The sequence below is a fragment of the Pagrus major genome, chromosome 9, assembly GCF_040436345.1.
Source record: "Pagrus major chromosome 9, Pma_NU_1.0".
Classification (NCBI taxonomy): Eukaryota; Metazoa; Chordata; class Actinopteri; order Spariformes; family Sparidae; genus Pagrus; species Pagrus major.
This window is the reverse complement of record NC_133223.1, coordinates 16,682,566-16,704,888: the sequence shown is the minus strand read 5'-3', so window position 1 is coordinate 16,704,888 and position 22,323 is coordinate 16,682,566. Positions and strand designations below refer to the sequence as shown.

The 22,323-nt window shown below is 40.6% G+C and overlaps 3 protein-coding genes across 3 annotated transcripts in view; 1 reads left to right on the top strand and 2 right to left on the bottom strand.

The window, feature by feature from the left end:
• The window catches only part of uggt2 (UDP-glucose glycoprotein glucosyltransferase 2), a 45,841-nt gene extending 43,383 nt beyond the window's left edge, over positions 1-2,458 (top strand). Inside the window, exon 40 of the mRNA XM_073473312.1 lies at positions 441-2,458. Coding sequence (XP_073329413.1) covers positions 441-466 — 26 coding nt within the window. The 3' untranslated portion in view covers positions 467-2,458. The remainder of the gene's footprint in view (positions 1-440) is intronic.
• A 312-nt stretch (positions 2,459-2,770) lies between these two features.
• On the bottom strand, positions 2,771-16,407 carry dnajc3a (DnaJ (Hsp40) homolog, subfamily C, member 3a). The gene is made up of 12 exons (XM_073473316.1): positions 16,212-16,407; positions 15,551-15,661; positions 15,335-15,459; positions 14,444-14,518; positions 11,843-11,995; positions 11,520-11,701; positions 10,806-10,925; positions 10,379-10,484; positions 10,160-10,280; positions 4,766-4,898; positions 4,229-4,377; positions 2,771-3,312 (listed from the first exon to the last, which is right to left on the bottom strand). The coding sequence occupies exons 1-12, from the start codon at positions 16,291-16,293 to the stop codon at positions 3,167-3,169; spliced, it is 1,503 nt and encodes a 500-aa protein (XP_073329417.1). The 5' UTR covers positions 16,294-16,407; the 3' UTR covers positions 2,771-3,166.
• A 2,326-nt stretch (positions 16,408-18,733) lies between these two features.
• On the bottom strand, positions 18,734-20,334 carry cldn10c (claudin 10c). The gene is made up of 5 exons (XM_073473318.1): positions 19,990-20,334; positions 19,734-19,895; positions 19,565-19,646; positions 19,354-19,461; positions 18,734-19,244 (listed from the first exon to the last, which is right to left on the bottom strand). Exons 1-5 carry the CDS (start codon positions 20,219-20,221, stop codon positions 19,043-19,045), a joined length of 786 nt encoding a protein of 261 aa, XP_073329419.1. The 5' UTR covers positions 20,222-20,334; the 3' UTR covers positions 18,734-19,042.
• Positions 20,335-22,323: the final 1,989 nt, after the last annotated feature.

Below are 22,323 nucleotides of genomic sequence, written 5' to 3'. Positions count from 1 at the left end.
CAATGTTTTAAAGGGGCATTATGGAGTTTTGAGGAAGAAATTCAAACTCAGAATTTTAATAATTACAAAAGAATGAGGTAATAATTCAAAATCAGAAATGTTTTTTTTTCCCATAACTGAATAAACAAGCTGTTCTCAGAGGAAAATAAGGTCCCCAGAACACTGTTTGAAGCCAGAAAGGTGGCAGGGTCCGCCAAATATAAACAAAAGTGGAATTGTGTTGTCCTTTAAGGTCAGTTTGTTTATTCAGTCATGAAAATGAAGAGTTTATTTATTTAGTTTGTTTACGCATACAAAAATCAGTCAATGAAGATCTTTCTCTTCTGATTAAAATTTCTGCCCCAAAACTACATAATGCGCCTTTAAGCTAATTTGTCTGTCTCTCCACTTGTGCTCATTCTCATTATTTCTTCCCAACATTGCCCCCTCCCTCTGCACAGTGGACAACCAACGTGATGAACTTTAGTGTCTGCCAGCTCCGTGCTGAAGAAAGAGGCAGCTCCTATTGCATGCAGGCCACCTGTGAAGCTTGAAGACAGACAATTCCATCTAAACATAGCCACGGAGTGTTACATCCTCAGCCGGAGAAGGATGTGATATTTTCAGAGATGCCATATCTGCTTCTGCAGTCAATACGTCTTACAAATTTAACACACACGATGCGAGTGTTAACTGCCAACTGTGAACCTGTGGTGTGTTCTCAGCACTGCAGTCTTGGGAGAATGAAGTATATGGAGAGAGTTAATGAGAAGTCAGTGAAAGCACTCCATTAGGTGTATAAATTGTTGGCATATATTGCACTGATGATGTATGCAAAGAATCAAAAAGAGGAGGCACATTTCTAAAAATCTCTTCTTAGAGTGTATTTTTTCTATGTAAAAATTGTGTTCACAAAGCTTATACATTTAGGTATTCTTAATTTGATTGTGTTGACTGAAATGCCCAAACCAAACTTGTGACTGACATGAAGCTAGTCGTGTTTTTAAATTTCAAAACGTGCTGCAAAGTTGTTACATTATTAGAAGTCTGACCTTTTTTTGTCCTACTCCATAAGTCGTTTTTAGCTCAGCCTTCCCTTCTTAGATTTATTATTATATATAAAAAGAGGTCAGAGAACTGCATCAGAAAGCTGTCTTATTTTCACCTCTTATGTTTGCCATAAACGTTTGTTTGTTTTGTGATCTTGTGGGGAGGGTATTGAATTTTTTTCAAGAATCAAAATCAAAGGGAGGGTCCAACGAAAACACTGGGGAGGGGAGTCTCGTTTTTTTTATAAGATAAAATACAAGATTCAGTCCTCTTCCCCCTCCACCCCTGTAACTTTCGTACCATCCTAGTTGGCACAGACAATTTACCACTAACTAAACCCTGCCCCCTAACAGCGATGGTCCAATTGTAGCCATGATTTTGAGGAATCTGCACCATTTTCTTTCTACTGCATGTGAACCTTCCAAGTGCAATGTTAGAAATCACAAATGTTAGGGCTAAAAAGCTCGACCCTGCAATAACATTACACGAACAGTGTTGCTGCTTTATCATGAGCAGGATGCTGACTTTGTGCCTGGGACATGTAGCTAGCTTTAGCATGTATGTAGCCACAGTGTGCATATATAAGATCATTTTTGGTTCTTATTTTAAATTTAATCAACACTAAACTCTGCTGGAGACAGAGTTTTCAACCAGCTGTGTTTTTTGTGCAGCCCCATTGGAAGCTACGGTTGTGGCCATTACCTTGTAGCTAGCCAACACTACAGCAGATTAAAATTTGCGTGGGTCAGTTTTCATTTCAGCTGACAAAATTGAAGCAAAATACTGTGTAAAAAGAGTCATCAGCGGACTAATTTGCCTAATTTCATGAGTCCTTAGACTGTGGCTGAGACGGGGACAACAGGCTGTATGAACCTTTTAGTTTCTTGAAAAGTAGTTCCTGGGACTAAACGTTAAGGGTACTTTGGGTGGGAATGTGGCTCTGTATGTGCCATGCTACAACATAAATCTTTACAGACATAGTAACTAAGGGGGGCGGGCTTAGCGAGCAGTTTTCTGTCCCTGCACAGTCATGTGAGCTACATTAGGTATGACTTTAGTTCAACAGACCAGATTAGACTTTATTATTACCAAGTTACGGATCAAAGAATCCTCATTTGCACACTAAAGGTCATGGTTGCTGGATAGAATATAGGATTTAACTTATTGCAGTATGTTTATGTCTTATGTACATCCAACTTCCCTGTATTCAGAGTATTTTTTCACAATGGACCAGTGTTTTTGTCTCAGGAATAAGATGGGTGTTGCTGCTCAACTGAAGCCAACAGTAGTTTTTGCTGTCTTAAAAGTCAATAAAAATGGGTGCAGAAAGTCTGCTCTCAGGACACCCATCTTTCACTGTGCTGTGTCAAATAGACATGTTTATATTACTGTCTGGTGGAAAAAATAAATCTTTGCTACAAAACCGTCATCAGAGAAGCTGTTTGTGAATTCTGTTGTGCCCCAGTGTTGTCAGTGGGTGTGTGATTCATGCAGTAAAAAGGTCTACAGTGAAGGGATTTTCTTACACTGTAATTTGGTCCTCACTGTAAACCACTTCACTTGAAAATGCATTTCTGGGGAAAGAGGGCGGTTAGGACGGTTGCTATTAGAGAAAGGTTAGCTGCAATAATGAAGACATGTCATTTCTAAGTGCCTTCTCTCGAAGTAGCTTCAGTGTATGAATGTAGCAAAGTCACTCTCCAAATTGTCCATACAGTAACACTCTTGCCCTTCAGCTCAATTAACGTACATAAATAGTATTTTATTTACAGGTCAGAAAAACTCCATTCATATAAAAATAGCACTGTACCTATGTACAAATTGAGTCGTACGAATGGATGTAGATTGTAGCGTGTACAATACATGGAAAGAATGCAAGTGTCAGAATCAACCACTTACACCTGACTGATAAAAGCTGCTTCACACATGGCAGATATTTGTTAGCATAGCAACAGACACTTCCCCAAACGGAATCCAATGTTGTATCATCCAACAACAGAGATGCATCTTTAATTAAGGTCACTGAATTAAAGTCACAATTTGCTCCGCTGACATTCTTAATGCCAGTTGACCTCCCTTTTAAATAGGGAGGAACATTTTCGAAAGTCCGCTCCAGCTGAGCTGGATATGAGCCCCCTCAGTTGAAGTTGAACTTAAAGTTGAAGGGTCCGGAGCCGAATGGATTGAAACCCTGGAAGCCATGGAAGCCTCTGTGGAAGTTCTGTTGATGCTGGCTCTCTGGATCCATGGGGTCCTCTCCGTGGTCAAACTTGGTTCTCTTTTCTAGAAAAGAGATGACATGTCAGCACAGAACAACTTACCAAATATATCATATATCCATACTTGCCATCCTCCAGACATCAAAAACAGGGAGGATTCTGAAAATAAAGTAAGGTTCTGGTGGTCCTACACACCAAAAATGTTCGATTCAAGGATATGTGTCCTGCATTCTGATGACATTTATGTCAAATAATTGTAATTATTAAGAATAATAATTTGTCCTCTAGAATAAACAAGTGTAGATCTGTGGAATAAAGTTATAATCATCACTTTTAATTCATTCATTTTTTGCCCATGCCTTTTAGAGTCGCACCACCGCTCTGTTTGTTTGCCTCTCAATGGGGACAGAAGAATCGAAGTGGCAGATTTTTCATCCCCCTTTTGATCTGAATTTGATCCATTTATGCTGGAATATGTGAGGATAATGAAATTGACAAGCACTCTTCTGTTCGGCCTGAGAGTTGTTGCAGAAATTGGGCAAAAATTGCTAGTTCTTGCTAGTTCACAAATATAATGCACCAGTTGGATGAATTTGCTTTAATCACAGCAAATTCCTGGAGGAACTAAGACACATGTCAACAGTGATGTCAGAAAGCAACGTGAATAGAACCCACGACAGATATTACATTACAACTATTCAATTCAGTTTTACAGATTGACTGAGTCCAGTTAGGAAAACACTTTCGGTAGATATGTGACAATAGCGCAGTTAGGTTGTTATATGGTATTGTGAGACGGTTTGGTTAAAACCTTTTTACAGAAATAAAAATGATGCCCAGTAAAATAATGAAGGTCTCGAGCGCCTTGAACAAAATAACAAGTAGCGAGCAGTTCACAGCGGCTCCTCAGAGGCCTGACATTTAGTGGGAGACTGGCAGTAACAACTTTCCACTGACACTGCAGCCGACACGCTTCTTACCTGGGTCAGTGAGAACCTCTTTAGCCTGAGCGATGTCGATGAACTTCTTCTCCGCCTTCTTCTTTTCCTCTGGATCCTGGAAGTTGTCGGGGTGCCACTGCTGTGCGAGTTTCCTGTAGGCTTTGATAATCTCCTTTTTCTGGGCAGTTCTGTGACAACAGGGAGAATTATCAGCACATTTATTAAGGATAAAAACAGCATCCCTTCCCTTCTTTTCAACATAAGCTGGACCTAATAATAACCATCCCAGTGTCAGGGTTACCACAGTGGCTCTGATGTTGTAAACCATTATTTTGTATAACTGAGGTTGCTTTCATCACCATGAAATATATTCAGTTTTGTGCTTTTGAACACAAATGATCAAAAGGGATAAATGTTGTGGTTTACAGTGCAGGAGGGATTCTTTTGTCTCACAGCAAAAACAAGAGAAACTAATACACACAAACTCCTCTTGAATCTAGAAAACTCCCTGTCTGTAATACACCTATACTGTACAAATCTATAGAAAACACCAAAAATTCAGAGATCACTTCCCACCTCTTCACTCCCAGAATCTTGTAATAATCCCTCTTCTGGGACTGCTTGAGAAGCCGCTGCGCTCTCTCCAGGCCTTCTTTTATCTGACGGTCATTCTCGCTGTGTTTTGCAGCGGTCTCGTAGTCCTTAATAGCTGGAAAATAAAAACGCAGGGTAGAATCGTTATTGCTTACTCATCCAAAGCAGCTAATGGGAAATGAAGTGCAGTATTTAAAGGCAGTCCTTCAGCGGGTCAAAACACAGGCTTCAAGATCTTGTTGTTGGCAAACATGTACCCTGCTGAAGTGTCTTTAAGCAAGGCACAGAATCCTCCGATGTCACGGGGTAATGTTATTTCTCTGAGGTTATTGTTTCTTTAGCCACCATGACACCAACATTGCTGTGTGACGCGGCTGTATTCGGTTTCTTGATTCTCCACCACATCTTCACTGATACAATCAATCGTGAAAACAATAAATAAGAGGACTGTTTGCTGCACTTTGTGGCTACTGTTTGGATTCATATACAAATGATTTACAATGTTGGCATTGTATTTATTATGTCTTAACACTGAAACATGTCTCACTCAAAGCCTGATCTTCCGCTACGTCTAAAGTGATCTGTGGTTATGTGTGCGAGTGTACCATTTAAAAGTAAATAGATATTTTTTGTGTCTCCAGCCATCCTAGCAGCTCTGTGTTCATGCTCACAATGAGAATGCCAACATGTTGATGTTTAGCAGGTACAATGATTACCACACTCACTGTCTTTTACCATTTTTACACATTTTCCCTGGGGAGGTTACTGGAGAAACGATTATGGGAGGTACTTCTAGTGCTCCGCAGAACTCGCGCAAGTAACAAAGTATCATAATAACTGACGCACCGGCGGCACTTTCAATTCTTTAATAGCATTAATAATAATGGTGTGAGTAGTATTCACTCAATAAAGTCGCTATCCTAGATCTTCATGAATGAATCATACACTGTACTAATCACTCTAAGGAAGAGGATGAGTGTCCAGTTACCATGGAAAAGGCCAATTCCAGTTAAGTGACAGGACATACCGGCAGTCGAGCCCAAATTTCGCGCAAGGCATCATGGGTGCTTGGAATAAGGTGGATATGCAGGATTCTCTTGTGCCAAGGTCTGAAACTTCCAACGCACATCACAGCATTGCATTACTGTTAGCATGCTAACAGTACAGTATAGCTGAGACTGATGGGAATGTCTTCAGGTTCATCAGTTATCTAGAAACAACGTTTTGGGAAAATTGCAACCCTGACCTGATGACTGTGTGAGCAGAATTGTTAGATAATACCCAAAGTGACTACAATTCATCCTGAGTGACTTTAAATGTCAACAGGTGACTATATCTGATTTGCAAAAAATGTCTGTTGAAAATAACAGAAATGTAATACATTTTGTTTTAAAAAGGAAGTAAATGTAAATTATATTCTGTTGCTAGAATCACTGGTGTTATTGTTTCGCACATGTCCATCACTATAACCAACATTATTGAACTAGTCTCCGTGGTAATGCATTTTTGAAAAAGCTTGATCACTCTTGAATAAACCACTTTCTTCATTAAGTAAACCCACCCAGTCTTCAGATCGTGCTGCTGCAGCTCCAAGCTGTTTGTGCGCACACGTTTCGCTGCTTTGAAGCTTGTTTATCCTGTGAGGTGTACTGAAGTGAATTTAACACCCATGGGTCCTGACAGTTTAAAAGCCCACATAAGGTTTGGCCTTCCCGCCCGCTGATGTGTTCACGCCATGTTAATGACAACATGCGCAGCCGCAGCTCAGCCAGCATCCACAGCAGCTGCAGTATCACAGCAGTGTCACTACTCTGGGGTCGACCTGCCTGGAGTGATGCCGATGTTAACTGTGGGTTTAATGTGTTTTCTTCTAATATGTCAGGGACTTGTTTTGTCCTCGTATAAAAGCTAAAACCAGTTTGCATGTCATATGGAATTAAAAAAACCTGTCATGGTGCTTTAATTGATCTCCTTTGTCTTTTATTGTTTTAATTGCTGATATTTTCTTTGCATTTGTGTTGACTTTACATCTCACACTTCTATGAGCTGTTAGATTAGATCAGTCAGTTGTGCACATTGTCAGAAATTAATGCTACGTGTCCGCAAGATGCAATATGCAATATGCACATGAATGGTGGGAGCAGTGTTGGGCTAGTATCATTGCTGGAAAGGTGAAGACACATTGTTTGCAACGTCCCACTTTCCTGCTAATGAGTAAGTTATCTCATTATATCTTATTTGCAACGTTATGAATGACCAAAGAAAAATACATAGCACTTTCATGGACACTGAAGAATATTAATATACGTAGCTGCATGGCCACCACAAGAACACACCAACTGCCAAGCAGTCCAACGTACCAGACTCCCTTATAAAATCACTGAGTTTTGTGAGATGTTGAGTCAGGGGAAACTCTAGTTAACTATCCGGCTACTCTGTGACTAGATAAACTACATGCCTCGTTAACTGCAGATCAGCTGCCTACATTTTGACTTTACGCCTGCTCCTGACCACGCGTACGACTTGCGACTGGTCTTAGCGAAAAAAGGCTTATGGCGGTGCGACCAGCGTTACTGTCAGGTCGGTCTTTGAATGCCAAATTACAACTGACTTAGCTTAAGACAAGACGGAAGCCCTGTTAGTGTTTGGGGTGTTTTGCTGTACCATGTAATCATAATGTCCAACTTTCAAATCCAACCGGGGGAACCCTGCCCACATCTCCCTACTAAGAAAATAAAAGAAAAGAGTCCCAACTAATACTAATAAAGTTTTGTACGATAAATAATGGCAATAATGGCAGTTAAGACAGAACAAGTACTGACTAGGATGTCCCATCTACAGTGGGAAGCCTGTTCTGTATGACAGCCTTACTTTTTAGTCGATTAACTGCCTGTAAAGGGATTAAAAATGTTCTTCATCTGCACTCTGTGATCTGAACGACGCAGTTAGTCAAACTGTGGTCACACAGAATAGATCAACTGTAGTTCCCTCCATTCAAACTTCATTTAACAGCAGACTGTTGGAAAATAACAGCTCAAATAAAATCTCTACTTTTGTGTACATCACACCAGTTGGCTCTGAGAGAGCGAGATAGAAAATTTAATATTTCTGGGCCTGGCCAAATATTGAGTACCTGCCAATATGTATCAATCCTATACTCATATACAGTTATATAACTCTGTTCCACTCCTTTGTATGATGCTCTCTAAGTATTCTCTTAAGTTTGTGGTATGAAACATTCATTCAACCAAAATTCAAGAGCCCTTGTCTTCTTTGTTTGGTACGCAGCTGCTCTCACTCACCTGCTACACATCCGTTATTTGATGTATAACAGTGTATTTGTAATATATTTGGTTTGGATTCTAACATCTTGTGACATTTTTCCAATATTTGATCTGTGTTTTTGTCTTATATGAGACTGAGACATAGTTAGTATCAAATGTGTGAGAGTTTCAAACTGTAATACACTGAACAACAGCTGGAGTGAAAACTCTTCTATAGGAATCAGGGTTCACCAAGTCGCTGAGATGAGTGGGATGCCTTACACTAAATTTCTAACTTAATTGACGGATAGACATCATATGTAGGCAGGGATTTCGACAAAAATATCTGTTGGTTGTTTGCACGGTGGGAGCAGAAAATCAGGTGACAGGTAAAGTGATGGCTGGGAGAAAGATTATTCCTGGGGATTTATTTCACCACCTGCCATCACTGGACTCTCTGCGATTTGACAACAGATAGGGGGAGACTGTTGTTTCTGCATAATCCCCCCTCAGGCAGCAAAGGCTGCATGGAGGTAGTAAGTGCTCTGTGTGTGTGTGTGTGTGTGTGTGTGTGTGTGTGTGTGTGTGTGTGTGTGTGTGTGTGTGTGTGTGTGTGTGTGTGTGTGTGTTGGCACTGGCTTTAGGCTTAGGCAAGATATTCTGCATAATTTCAGCCAGCAGTGCAGAGCAGCTCTACATCTCGCAGGCTACACTTACGTCTAACACACTGCGCTCTACACCTACTTTTAATTACACTGTATGGGATAAGAGCTCTAACAGATGACTGTTTCAGGCTTTAGACATAGTAGTTATATGCTGTAATCAGATTAGATACAGACACCCTTGCTGTATTTATCTACATTTAGTCTTTATTGTGCAGAGTCAAAATGGATTTGGTGACGAGCAGAAAGATTGTGTTAAATGAGGCAGAGTTTAATTAGAATGGAGCATCCTCCTCTCTGACTGTATGCTGCCTGACAGCATTTCTTTTGCATATTTACATTAAAATCACATCAATTTTTCAGTAGACTGAAACAAATTCCAAAGAATAAATGAAGAGTCATTGATATTTTAACTTGATTTCACTCTGTTTTCTTAAAGCAGTGTTACAAGGGCCCCTTGTGTTGGACTCCTGCCATGACACCAGCAGAGTGAGGGTTATTACAGGGCCTGACTGATCAGTGACGGTAGGCTGAAACACCTCTCTAATGCAAACCAATTCAACAGCACCGCAAACTGCAGCCTCCAAAATTACCATACAATTGATTTAGGCAAACACTGAACATTGAGACCTTCATAAAAGGTTGGGTTTTATTCCATGACTGTTGAAGTAAAATGGCGTGAAAAGAAAAAACACTAGGCACCCACCCCTAGTGTTTTTTTTTAGTTTGTTTTAGAGTTTCATCACAGTCGCCGCTGTTACACGTCAAATTCTGCTGCAACATGGATTTTGCAACACCGGCATTACTGTGATGAATGTTTCTTCACAGGTCTTCCTTCCGAGGAAGTGAAGAACGAGCGCATTGACTTTATTTTTAATGGAAACGCCTTTTTGAACGAGGGCAACAGCAACGTGTAAAGCAGGATGCGCTTTAACACTCAAGCTCAAGGAGGGATCGTTACTGAGTCCAAACTTGAAATTGGTATTTTTTCGGTGGCGAGATGCCTAATCCTACCCCTAACTAGTCTGACTGAGAAAACTATTCACATATTTATAATGACTAATTAATCCGCATTATCAGGCAGACTGCTCCTCTTAAGACATGTTGGCCTATACCTAATTTGTATTCCTATTTGAGGCCAATAAACACAGACATTTTAGGTCGTATCGCTAACCCCTGATGTACACTGTAGGTGTTAATAAATCTATACATTTTGTTTCCCAAACAACTTCCATCCACGCCTGTGTCATAAGTCAGTCCATCTTCAACAAAGAGACACACTGGCCATGGGTTTTGTCAACTAAAATGGACAAATTACTATTGAAGATCACCCCTCAAAAGCATAAAGTGTGACCCTTCTGGTTCTGAGAGTTAAAATGTAACAGTCTGTCTCCATCAAATTGCAAAAAACCAATATCTTGACTACATACAACTCCATCTGACAGGCTTACCTTCCTCATACTGTTCCTCTTGGATGTAGGCCTCAGCTCGGTCCTTCAGCACGTTGACGTTCTCCGGGTCTGACTGGAGGACTTCCCCACACACTGAGATAGCTCTGCTCGCCTGCTGTCCCTGGTCATGACACAAAGACAACGCGCTGTTTAGATATATTGTTGAATAAAATCAAGGAGCGAGTCGATGCATCTCATGGCAGCAGTAAGAGGTCTTACCTGTGCCAGAGCCTGGCAGATCCGTTCCTTGGCAAAAAGAGTGAAGTGGCGCACGTTGGGCTCAGTCTTCATCACTGCCTCATACTTGCTCACTGCGTCTTCATACCTAAAAGAGCGGGAAACAGGGAGGTGTTGGGGAACAACATAGATCGTTACGCCCACAAACATCACGCCGCTCTTGTTATTCTCCCTTTTTAGTCTTGTGAATATGATATCTTTGTACTGTATGTCAACTCTGATGCAACATCCATTCACATCAACATAGGATTTCCATGCCCGTTTGTAAGAGCCAGAAAGTCGGAGTGCTTGAGGGAAGGAGGCAGTCACTGTAGAGCTGATGCAATCCCTGGTACTCAGAGGTGACATCATTTTGTTTTTACAGGAATATACGTTCGCCTGAGCACAAACACAAACAATCAATGCCCACCTCTGCTCTTGCATGAGTTCCTCTGCAGACTGGATCTGTTTGTTGAGCTTCTTGACCTGCTTGTAATGGCTGTAACACTGCTTGTGATCGGGATCGAGCTTCAGGCACTCGCGCACCTCACTGCAAATCAGGTGGAAGGGGGAGGAAGGTGAGAACAAGCTGATTTTCCGTAACACCTGATGTACGTGCTATATTGCCAACTTACAGAGGGTAAACATAAAAATAACATGAACACCTCAAAAAATCATGCAACAGTCCAGCAGTAAAGACAGTTGATTTCAACCTTGTGGTTTTTTAAGCTTTAGTTTGTGTTGTTGATAGCCGGATATCCCATTGTGTGCTGTATAAGTAAGTTTTGCTCAGGGTGTCCCCCTTTGCCAACAAGGGTTTTTTGTGTCTAGCATTTGTCAGCGTTTATCTGTGTTCATGCTCGGCTGTTGGCTACAAAGGCAAGTAATAATAAGCTAATAGCACTTTGCTAATATCCCTCTACAGCACTACACTGATATGAAGTGGAGCATCACTCCATGATGTTTACATGACTATCTTTAAATGGATAATGTCAATGTACAAACATAATTCATTGTGCCATGTTTGATTTTTGGAGGAACAACTTAGTAATCAAGTTTTCTTAAAGTGACGCTGTTAAATGGTACTGATACTGACACAGCATGGGAACTTCCCTTAAGAAAGCCGTCTGAAGGTGGGTCTTACTTGAGGGACATCTCGTGGTCTCCAAGATTATAGTAGATGGTGCTGAGTTTGTAGAAAGCCTGAGTATTGTCATTCTTCAGCTTGGATGCAGCTTTAAGGTCACTGATGGCCTTCCCCATCTCTCCCATTTGAATGAAACACTCTGCCCGCATCTCACGAGACGTCACATCCCAAACGCAAGTCTGTAAAAGATGGACAATAGCTCTTACAAACTGTGGTACTCGTTACAATATAAATGCTCTGTGCACCGTGCAGTGATGATAACATGGTAAATGTCATGCTTGCAGGGAAATTAGGCAATGCTGACAAGGCAGGTATCTTACCTCAATGATAGTGTCAAGCTGGGCAGCAGCTGTCATATAATCCTGGCTGTGGAAGCTGCTGCGAGCCTGAGCCACCAGCCGCTGAATTTCATCTGACTTTGTCAGCTGACTCTGGGCTTCCTTCTCCTCTTTGTCGCTGGGATTGGACTTCAGCTGGAACATCGCAAGACTAAGCATTACATTGCATACTTATAGTAATTATTAAAGCAGAGTGTGGAAAGTGGAAAAATATTGAAGCCAGGACAGAATATGGACTATGAGCTGAGACCAGAGAGACCAGAAAATCACTGTGCGGTGCTTCACCAACACAATATGAGCTCTTACGTTTCTGAAGAGGTTCTTATGCCAAGTTTGCCTCTTGAAAGCATTGCCTATCACAGCAGAAGCAGAGCGTACTATTCCCTAAACCCATTACATTATAATCATCCTCATCATAGAGGTCATCATATTCACAAGAGCAATCTCAGCTAATGACACATCCTTTACAAATAGACCTTGGTAGCCTTTAAGTGTTTCCTGCGAGCTCAGCTTAGGAAGGAGAGTCATGCATAAATGTGATTCACTAAGCTGGGCCAAAATTGTGGACTGCTGAAGCAGCAGGACAGCATGCACCTTGACATTATACCAGCAAAGAGTTGTCCACATGAAACTGCCCTCTTTTGGGAATGTGGCCTCTAGCCCTCTTTATGGAGGTGCGTCGCACTGATTGCTATTACAAAACTTTTTATTCCTTGGACACTCACAGAAGGTGGCTGTTTAACTTGTATTTGAAAACACTAATCGTACAGTTCAGCAGCCCGCAGTACAGTGCAAACTTTCATATTAGCCACCTGAGGTTTTACCAAACAGGAATACAGGACAAACCACGGAGCCCCAGCCTACATATAATGAAACTCATCACAAGGCAAGGAGCTAGTGGTCAAAACAGACCTATGAGGCTTCAGGCCTGCCACTGTGGAGGACTGAATCTAATAAAATCAGTAAATCAATGTATTAAATGTGACATAAATTGATATTTCTGCTTTAATTTGCCTGTGTATTTACAGAAATACAGAAATGAATAAATAAAACGAACAATCGAATGGGAAAGTACATAAACAGTTGAATTAATACAAAGGTAAATAATATTATAAATGCAAATTAAAGCAGAAATATTTATCTATGTCACATTTTATATACTATTATATATATGTATGACACTAATGCGTACATGTTGGTGCATTTAATGGCATATTTATTGATTTATTTATTTGGGATTTTGGCCGATTCAGTCCTCCATACGACATTTAGAAGATGCACTTAATTTTTCCTTGTATTTCCACACCTGAGAATACAGCAGCTTTTAATGGAATCTATAAATTAATAGTAAATATAACAAAGGCCGTTATGTCTTCTGGGGGTCGTTTTGAGACTGACACTCTAAAATGGTAATTCTAATGGCAAATGCATTAGTGAGCTACAGTCTTAATCCTTAACGAGCATCTAAAAATGATCCCTGAAGACCCATATGAGAGTGCATTACCAATTTAATTATCATCTACATCTTGTTTCGTGGCTCATGGATGCATGGTTTCCCTGTTCTCTAAGGACTTACAGTATGGAGCCTACTGTATATGCATCTGTTTTTAACTTACTTGCTATTTGACCTCAAAGAAGCTGTTCGCATTTGGTTTTACTTCCCGTCCAGAGTGATTCGATACGTTTTTGTACACAAAGAATTATCTTCATGTGTAATGTTTGCTGAACTCAGCAACTCACAAAATTCCGAGATTTTTTTTAGGAAATCTAGGGACTTTCTCGACAGGTGTCAAAGAAGTAGCCTTTATTAGTTACTGTTTACTGTATTTGTAAAATTAGGCATGCCTACCGTCAGTATTTTATATTCTCTAAGATATTTGGTGTTAATGGTGAAATCAGCTGAGTTCAAACAGCTGCTGGGAGGAATGACGCACTTCAGACACTGAAGCAGACAGGCTGTTATGGTGACGCCGTGACTAATTGACACTTTTTACAGGAAAAGAAACATCTTAATGTTTTGCGTTCAATATTGAATTAACAAGAAGGCACCAATTACTTAGAATTTACCGTAGCTGTTTCACAGCGTTTGTTAAGGTTCTCCTCATGCAACAACTCTTAAAATCACGCAATTTGGCAAGGGAGTCTGGGAATATTGCAGTTACTAGTTGAATGGTTAGTTGAAACAGACGTTCACAAACGTCTGCTGCTAACATCAGCAGGTGCTGATACCAGGTCTGAACAGCCTCAAAGAGTTTGATTAAGTCTTTTCTCCCCATCAATAACAAAACCTCTCCAGCTGTCAGCTGTGTAGTATAACTCAACGGCATAGTGAAATAAATCACATGTGCACACTGCAAAGAAACACAAAAAAATCCTTCAAGAACAATCAGCATGTTAATATATTAAACTCTTCTCCCTATTTTAAATCATTATGTCCAGTTTTCATGCTTGAGTTTAGTTTCACTACAACACCAGGCTGCAGATCAACACTGACACCTTCTGGTGAACTCTACACATCTAACAAAATAGTGTCTTCCTCTCCGTCTTGTTTTCTGTAGTTTATCTGGATAATACAACACTCACCACTTTCTTTAAGTCACTCTCTGCTTCATCGAGTCTTCCCTGCTTCAGAAGGAGATTTCCTCTCTGAAGCCGTGCCTGTTCAGAGAAGGCGAGAGAACTTGTTTTGCATAAAACTGTAGATACAGACTTATCAACGCAGCTGACACAGCTGACCATTTTCCCAGCACAATTGTGCCAGGAGTTATTTGAAGTATTAAGCGTGCACGGATACCATATAAAGCAGCTTCAGAGGTAGCAAAAGTACACACATTCTTTACTCAAGTACAGATACGTATATAAAAAGACTCTGATTGAACTTTGTTACTCAAGTAAAAGTAAGAAAGCGCAGGCTCTGAAATGTACTCAAAGTATGGAGGAAAAAAGTAGCCCTCTGAAGGACATTTCTACGGGCCATTTCTCTGCAAAGGTAAATAAACCCGAGCCTCTGTCACGACACGCTTTTTCTCCCCATTCGAGTGACCTTCTCTGTCTGTTTCCATCTTGTCTTTTACATCTTGCTACTTCTGCTGTGCATGATGTGCACCGATAGGCTGAAATCAGTCTTGTGATGTTGGGAAAGCATCATGCAATGACACAAAATAAAAATAATGGATAATTCCCCTCAAATGCATTAAAACTAAAGTTACAAGTTTGGAAAATGATAGCAGTAGAAAGTACAGATATTTGTGTTAAAATGTAGGGAGAAAAAGTAAAAAGGTAATACTTAATAAATACTCAAGTAAAGTACAGATACCTGAAAACATACAGTAATGAAGTATTTGTACGTTGTTACTTCCCATCTCTGCAATTCTGCCAAACCCACAGTGCAAGTCTGCAGTACGACATACAACGGTGTCCAACTGTGCGCATATAAATCACTTCAAACCAAGCGATGTAAAAGCAGAAACTCACAGATGTGAAGTCTGGTTTGAGTTCAATGACTTTGCTCAAATCTGGCAGTGCAGACTTGGACTTCCCCATGGCTAGAAACACTGTAGCTCTCCTGTAGAAGGCCATGTAGTTTTTGGGGTCTCCGTCTGACATGGGACAGAGAAAACATGACGTTTTAGATTATACTTCCGAGTGCAAAAACCAGGGCAACATGTTGTTCATGTTTCTATCCCTTACCCACAGCGGCATGGAAATGTGAGAGGGCATCTGCTAGCTGGCCAGCAGCGAGGAGTTTCTTCCCCATCTCCATATGATTGTCCACACTCCCATCCCTGCCACATTTCACTCCTGGAAAACATACGGCACACACACTGCCACTGATAAAACTGAGCATAGCACCACAGAATACTACAGTAGAGTACTCCACTCTGTATTCATTCATGTTAATTACCGAGCAATGTCCAGACAGCAGCCTGTCAGTCAAACCAGTAAAGTTACACAGGTGACGTATGCTAGCTGTCACACTAGGCTACTGTAAGTTTTAAGTTAGGTTAGGTTACACGAAACAACCTGACGTTAGCTAACTAGCTTACGTTAACAAATAAGTTGTCAGTCATGCTATTAGTTTGGATAATTAGTTTTTAATAACCTGTAGGCAACTTTAGTTATAAGCTAAAAACCGGTTGCCTATGATTTGCTAACGTAAGCTAACTTGACGTTAGCCATAAGTTATCGATTTTGCTAGCTATCTCTGCAAATGACATTTGTGACACAACTTTTGACTGAAGGCGGGCTGTCTGAAAACAAGGTCAAAGTACTTATTTAGTTAATGGTAACGTTAAGTAGCCAGAAGCTATCGTTAGCTTGTGGAGTAAAGTAGCCGCAGTGAGCCTCTTACCTTCATATCTCAGATCAATCAAAACAAGAACATACGGGATGTAAGTGAGTATCTTGTGAGCTACATGGTCGATGGAAACCATGGTTAGACTTGCACCAGACAGGTCCTGTGTCGTTATGTCTCACAAACTTGAGCCGATGTTAATTTAACTAGTGTGTCACCTAGTTGTCAGCAGCCCCATGTGTTGACCGCTGCTCAGCATTGCTCCTCTTCTCCCAGTCACCGCGGAGCCGCGGACTCAACCGACCGGTCGTGGGGCACCGTGATTGGCTGGATTGTTCGGAAAACCCCGCCCACCGCCGTTGGCTCAACAGAGAGGAGCCACGGCAGCACAAGATGACCATCTGTGTGTGTGTGTGTGTGTGTGTGTGTGTGTGTGTGTGTGTGTGTGTGTGTGTGTGTGTGTGTGTGTTGAGGAGAAAGTAGGCCTATTTAAATGGAAACATTCAAACACACATGAGCAGAGAAGAGTAAGTGTGTTATGTTAGCTAACTGCTAGCTAGTAGCCTGCATTTCTGAGACTTATTTGTTTATAGGCATGTTGTCACCAATCAGTTATCTGAATTATCAAAAGGAATATTTTCTTTGCTAGTGTAGAGCAGGGGTGCACAAATATTTTCCCTCGGAGGGCCACAGCTGAAACTTTATGGTGGACCAACGGGCCAAAAGCAAACACCCATTGACCTCATTCATACTGCGGCCATTCTCCTCCAAAGCACGCTCAGGGTGGGAAACTTGAATGCTTGTAAGTCGTATAAACGCAGTTAATCTGACAAATTGTTGTCATTTTTGCAGCTTCCCGAATAAGCGGCAGCTGAAAAGATGATGGATAGTGAAAATCTGGAGGCACCTTCGGCCATATTTCAAGTTAGAATAACATTTTTAATAACTCGCTGGCTAATTCATTCAACAACTTCCTTGCTAACATTACAGTTTGATTGCATCCTGTGTGTTTCACTTTGAGGTTATGATATGTCTCAATTAATTTACGACTTCCCCAGTCGTATCACATCAAAACAGTATTTTATCAAACAGTAACTTTAGCTAGAATTTGGCTGGATGCCAACGTTAGCTGTTGTCTGATGCTTAAGATTTTTAAACCTGTTATCTTACCATGAAATACGGAGTCCCTCCAGATTAAACTATCCATTGTCTTCACAGTTGCTAATTAATCAGGAAGCAGTCAAATGATGTCAATTTGTCAGATTGCCCACGTTTATATGGCTCGACTAGACCCTTGAACACAGCAGTACAACATTTGAGCTTCCCTTTCTGTAAGTGTGATTTAAATAGTTTTTCTCTTGTGTTTATGACGTAAGAACAGGTCAAGAAAATGCTCTGCCACGATGAGTTCCTTAAATCTTTTTTCACTCGCCTCTCAGGGCTTCCAATAAACAGGACCTGGATCCTGAGTTCCCTTAAGTTGACTGACTTCCTGCATGAAGAGTCACCTTGCCCACAATGCTTAGATCGATCAATAATCTGGACTCCTACGTATTTACAGAGCAACTTCACAACAATAAAACAGCATAAATAGTGATTCATATTATTTATTTATTTTCACTAGAAACTTCTGGCGGGTCAAATCAAACTTTACAGTATGATGGGCAGACTTTGGCCTGCAGGCCCTACTTTTAGCCACCTGGTGTAGAGCGTCAGTGTTAGTCAGTTATATCAGTGTGTGTATGTGTGGTTAGAGGTCACATGTACTTAGGCTAGTGATGATGATGGCTTTTATAAGGAAGCAATTCAATTTAATTTCTAAAGCAGTTTAGAAAATAGGTTACTACTGCTCAGTCTGAGCTTTTAAAAAGCAGTTGAGCAGACACAGTCTATGTGATGTCAGCAGTCTCATCTGTACTATTTTTGCTTCCTATTATGTTTGAAACTGAGGGATGAATTTAAAACATGGCAACATGGATCACAACCCTACAACCCTGTCCTGGAGACAAGCTTGGTGACAACATCTATGGAGGTGGGAAACATTCATGGTATCCCTCTTGAAAGAGTTGAGAGCCAGAGCCAGCCTTAAGGCTCATTTATGCTCAAGGTTAGATACTGTGTAAGACTGATTTGACTCTGAGTGGCGTCCTCTAGTGGTTGTATCACTTAATGCTAACGTGAAGGACGCATGGAAGTCGGTGGGCAGTGACGGTTATATCGTTTGAAACGGGAATGAGCCTTTACACTAACTTATCTCTCAATGTCACTGTGAGAATCTTGTTATTTGCAGTGACTCATCCATTCTTTCGATTATGAATCAATATCAAAATTTTGTTTAATTGCAATTTTCAAAACATGACAATAATTTGTGTATTCATATAGAGGTAGTTATATCTACATTTCTACATATAGTTATATACAGCAAGAAAATGATGTATCAAAATATATTCAGACAAAATACTAGCATTTAAATAAATGACATGGCTACAACAAACATCTAAAAAGTTAATCACTGCATGTTTTGTGCTCTTATAAGTGACATTTTGAATGATTTTATTGTATCATCTTGTCATCATTCACGTCATGAAACCTTTTATTTTCTGTAAGCAAGGCAAAGTGTGAGAAGTCACTGGAGTTCAACTTGCATATACACAGGAGAAAGTAGATTTGTCACGGATGGAAAAGAACATTTGTGAATAATTAAATTAATGACGGCTGAATTCCATTTCGCTGCTTCAGTATCAGGTTCCTGGTGTTGTGCAAGCTGACTCACTGCTTAGGGCTTACTGGGGCAGCCGTCATTCATGTTTTTAGTTACACCTGTGCTTTTCCTACTATGACGAGTCAAAAGGTACGGAAACAGAGCATTTTCAACCTTTGAAACGAGGTCACACATATGCATTTGTTGCTGACGTCTTGGTGGAAGAGGTGATCCCAGAGATGCTGCTGACTCTGCTGCCACTGGATGTCCTTGATGATCTTGTGCCCTTACTGGCCTCACTGTTTGTACTGGCCGAGGATGCAATGCTCTTTTTTGTTGGAACAACAGTGTAGGCGTCAGGAAGCTGGTAGGTGGGGAATCTTTTTGAGCTGTGTGGCACAGGTTCAAGAAAAGAATATATTTTTCTTTTAGGAGGCTGAGAGGTAAATAATAGAAATGCTGGGAAACTAAATCAATTATACAGTAACAGTTTTATACCTTGAGTGGAACCCTTCCCTTCCTGCAAAGATACTGTAAATAAGGCCTCCGACAACAAGTAAGGTGGACCCTCCCCAGCCGATGAAGACACCAACGCCTATTTCAAACCTTAGATTAAATACGACAAAGATACATGAATGTACAGTTCTTCCTTCGCAGAATCATCTTGTGTGTGTTGATGCATTAAATAGAGTCATTTAATTGTACGTGCTTCTGAGCTTTGAAGAGAGGGTCTTGAAATTCGGCTCTAATTTTGTTTCCATAATAGGAGAAAGAAACCATGGAACACATTCCTGAAATAACAGGCAAATGTTAATTTTAAAATTCATCATGTTGTGCATTTGCAAAGTGAATTATATCAAAGAAATCTTAGTTATTACCTCCAATAAGGTAGTTCATCCCCCCAGCAAAGGTCACTCTTGCATTAGCAAGCTCTGATCCCCCAATTTTAGTGCACTTCATTCCCACTAAGACCAGAACGGATCCAAAGAAAGACAGGATAATGGCGATGATGATGAGTGCACGGCACATGTGAATGTCCCCTGTCCAAGAACAGCACAACAGTGTTAAGCACACATTTCAAGATGCCCGTCAAGAAGACTCTTTGTGCTTTTTGGAGGAATACATTTTACTTACAGTTCAGTGCGAGCATTGATGGAATTCCCTTGCAGTCAGATACTCCAGTTGAATCAGATATACAGTCCTTCCACAGGTTGGAGAAATAGTTTGAAGTGGTCAAGACTATACTGTCCACCTCAGACCAAGTCCAGATCTCTGTGGGCATGGTGGAACAGACCAGTATCCATCCAGATACGCAGACCACAAAGCAGCCAATCTCCATGTACATCACCACAGTCCTGTAACTCATGCTTGCCTCGAAGTCGAGCGTCTAGACAAAAAAAGGCAAATCGGAGCAATGGCACGACGGTGCTTGTCGACCGCTGTCTGTCCCTAAAGTCCCTCCTCAGGTGAAAACACACAGAAGAGGTTGAGCGTGAGCGTTTGTGTACAGCATCACATGTTTTGCCTTGGTCTGCGATTCTGTTTGTTGTTGGTATGACACACTCGGGTCTACCAGCATGGCTTCAGTTTTGTGTACCATTTGGCTCTTACTTAAGATGGTGTGCTTAAGTTTAAAACTGTGGGCAAGGGGAATGGCACACACATGAAACAAGGAAAAACCTGATCCCACCCTTGAACGTTTTTTTTTATAAATGATGACGCTTTTTTTGTTACACATTGATGATGTTGACCAAAGAAGAATACACTTACCACCGATCAGCCACACCATTCTGACAAGTTCGGCCAATAACATTGCCTCAGTGGATCAGAGCTGTTTTTGTGGCATGAGGGCGGCCAAAGAAGCTCTTTGGTACACTGTCAAAACATTCTGTCAAATCCAGCTGGAACAGCACGAGTCCTCAATTTTTGCAAAAACTTGTGGAGTCCATGTCAGCACGAGTGCATGTCATTAAAGCAAAAGTGGGACATACCAAATACTAACATATGCTAAAATGAATGTACAGTTTTCAAAGAATGAACTTTTCACTCAAGTTGTTAAGATGTACAGAAGCCCTAAAGGGCCATGCATTCATACATTTTATTTCCTCGGTTTTCCCGTGATAACGAGTTAATTAATTCGAGATCTCGAGATAATGACTGTGATATGATAGGCCTGAGATTATGGAGATGCCCAGGACCTCGTAGCTGGTAGTTAACGACAACATCAGGCTCACTTAGATTGCGCTGCCGATATAGCTGAAGCCTTGCTAACCGCCTTTCTAGATTACGCACACTAATGTGTATGTTATCTGTAATAGCAAGGCATAATGCTATTTCAGCCTGTGTCAGGCCTTGATTGAAAAGATATGTGACGCGGTGATCGATATGCTCCTGCTCCTCTGACATTGCTACACTGAATGATGTTTCCTGCAATGATTTAATATACTACACTATTGTTTTGTTTTCTCAAGATCTCGAATTAATTATATCGTTATCTCAGGAAAACAAAGTTTCGTTATCTTGAGATCTCGAGAAAATTATCCCGTTATCTCGGGAAAACGGCAGTTGTTATTTCGAGATAATAACTCGAGATCTCGAGAAAACAAATGAAATTAACTGGTTATCACAGGAAAACGGAGGAAATAAAATGTATGAATGCATGGCCCTTTAGGGCTTCTGTAAATATGATATTATCATTTGTAAAGAAATAATAGCATTACATTTGAAACAAATGCAAAAGAGAAGTATTTTAAATAGTAGTCTCTGACTTTATGGCCCTACTGCTTATGAATTTTTGTTTTAAGCTTTGGACTGCAACACAAATGCATCTCTCTCTGAGTTTTTCACCAGTGCTTTTCCTGAGAGACTTGCTGGGTCGTCCTGAGTCTGTATAAGATCAATATAGCCTGGAATGTTTGCACAGGGACTGTACTGTATGTGCCTCCTCCATTGGCATATACCGCTGGATGGATGTATTCAGTACCTTCCAGAGCAGATTACTTGGCAGACTGCCACAGCTAAAATAAAAACGGACCCTAAAAAGATGAAACAACATCCTACCAATTCTAGAAATATGGGAGGGCTGATGACATACCATGATACAATGTTGATTTTTCATAATGGTTCAGTTTAATTTAAGGTGCATGTTTCTACGATTTGAACTATAATGGACAGAGTATGATCAAATGCACTGTAAGATTCTTGGCTCTCAATTGGCAATCTTGTTGATGTATAAACAGTCATTCACACAGACAAACATGTGCATGGTTTATATTCACCTCAAGCAATATTAAAAACACTCAACCTGATATCTTTAATCTCCATAAAAAAAAACAAAAAAAACAACACAAAAGTCTTAATTTTACATTTAAGTAATATGCCAATCCTTCCCATTAACTTCTATTGAGAGCAGATCCACAGTCCGGTGACCTTCATCGTCATTGTAGTAAGAATAAACATGCCGTTGAC

Excerpts from the sequence above, each read along its gene's own strand:
- dnajc3a (XM_073473316.1), bottom strand. The coding sequence starts at position 16,293 with ATGGTTTCCATCGACCATGTAGCTCACAAGATACTCACTTACATCCCG. Across the intron at positions 11,996-14,443 it reads AGAGTGACTTAAAGAAAGTG|CTGAAGTCCAATCCCAGCGA; the intron begins GTGAGTGTTGTA and ends GCGATGTTCCAG. Across the intron at positions 3,313-4,228 it reads AGAGGTTCTCACTGACCCAG|AAAAGAGAACCAAGTTTGAC; the intron begins GTAAGAAGCGTG and ends TCTCTTTTCTAG.
- cldn10c (XM_073473318.1), bottom strand. The coding sequence starts at position 20,221 with ATGAGTTACAGGACTGTGGTGATGTACATGGAGATTGGCTGCTTTGTG. Across the intron at positions 19,896-19,989 it reads ATCAATGCTCGCACTGAACT|GGGACATTCACATGTGCCGT; the intron begins GTAAGTAAAATG and ends GTTCTTGGACAG. Across the intron at positions 19,245-19,353 it reads AGGGAAGGGTTCCACTCAAG|CTCAAAAAGATTCCCCACCT; the intron begins GTATAAAACTGT and ends TGTGCCACACAG.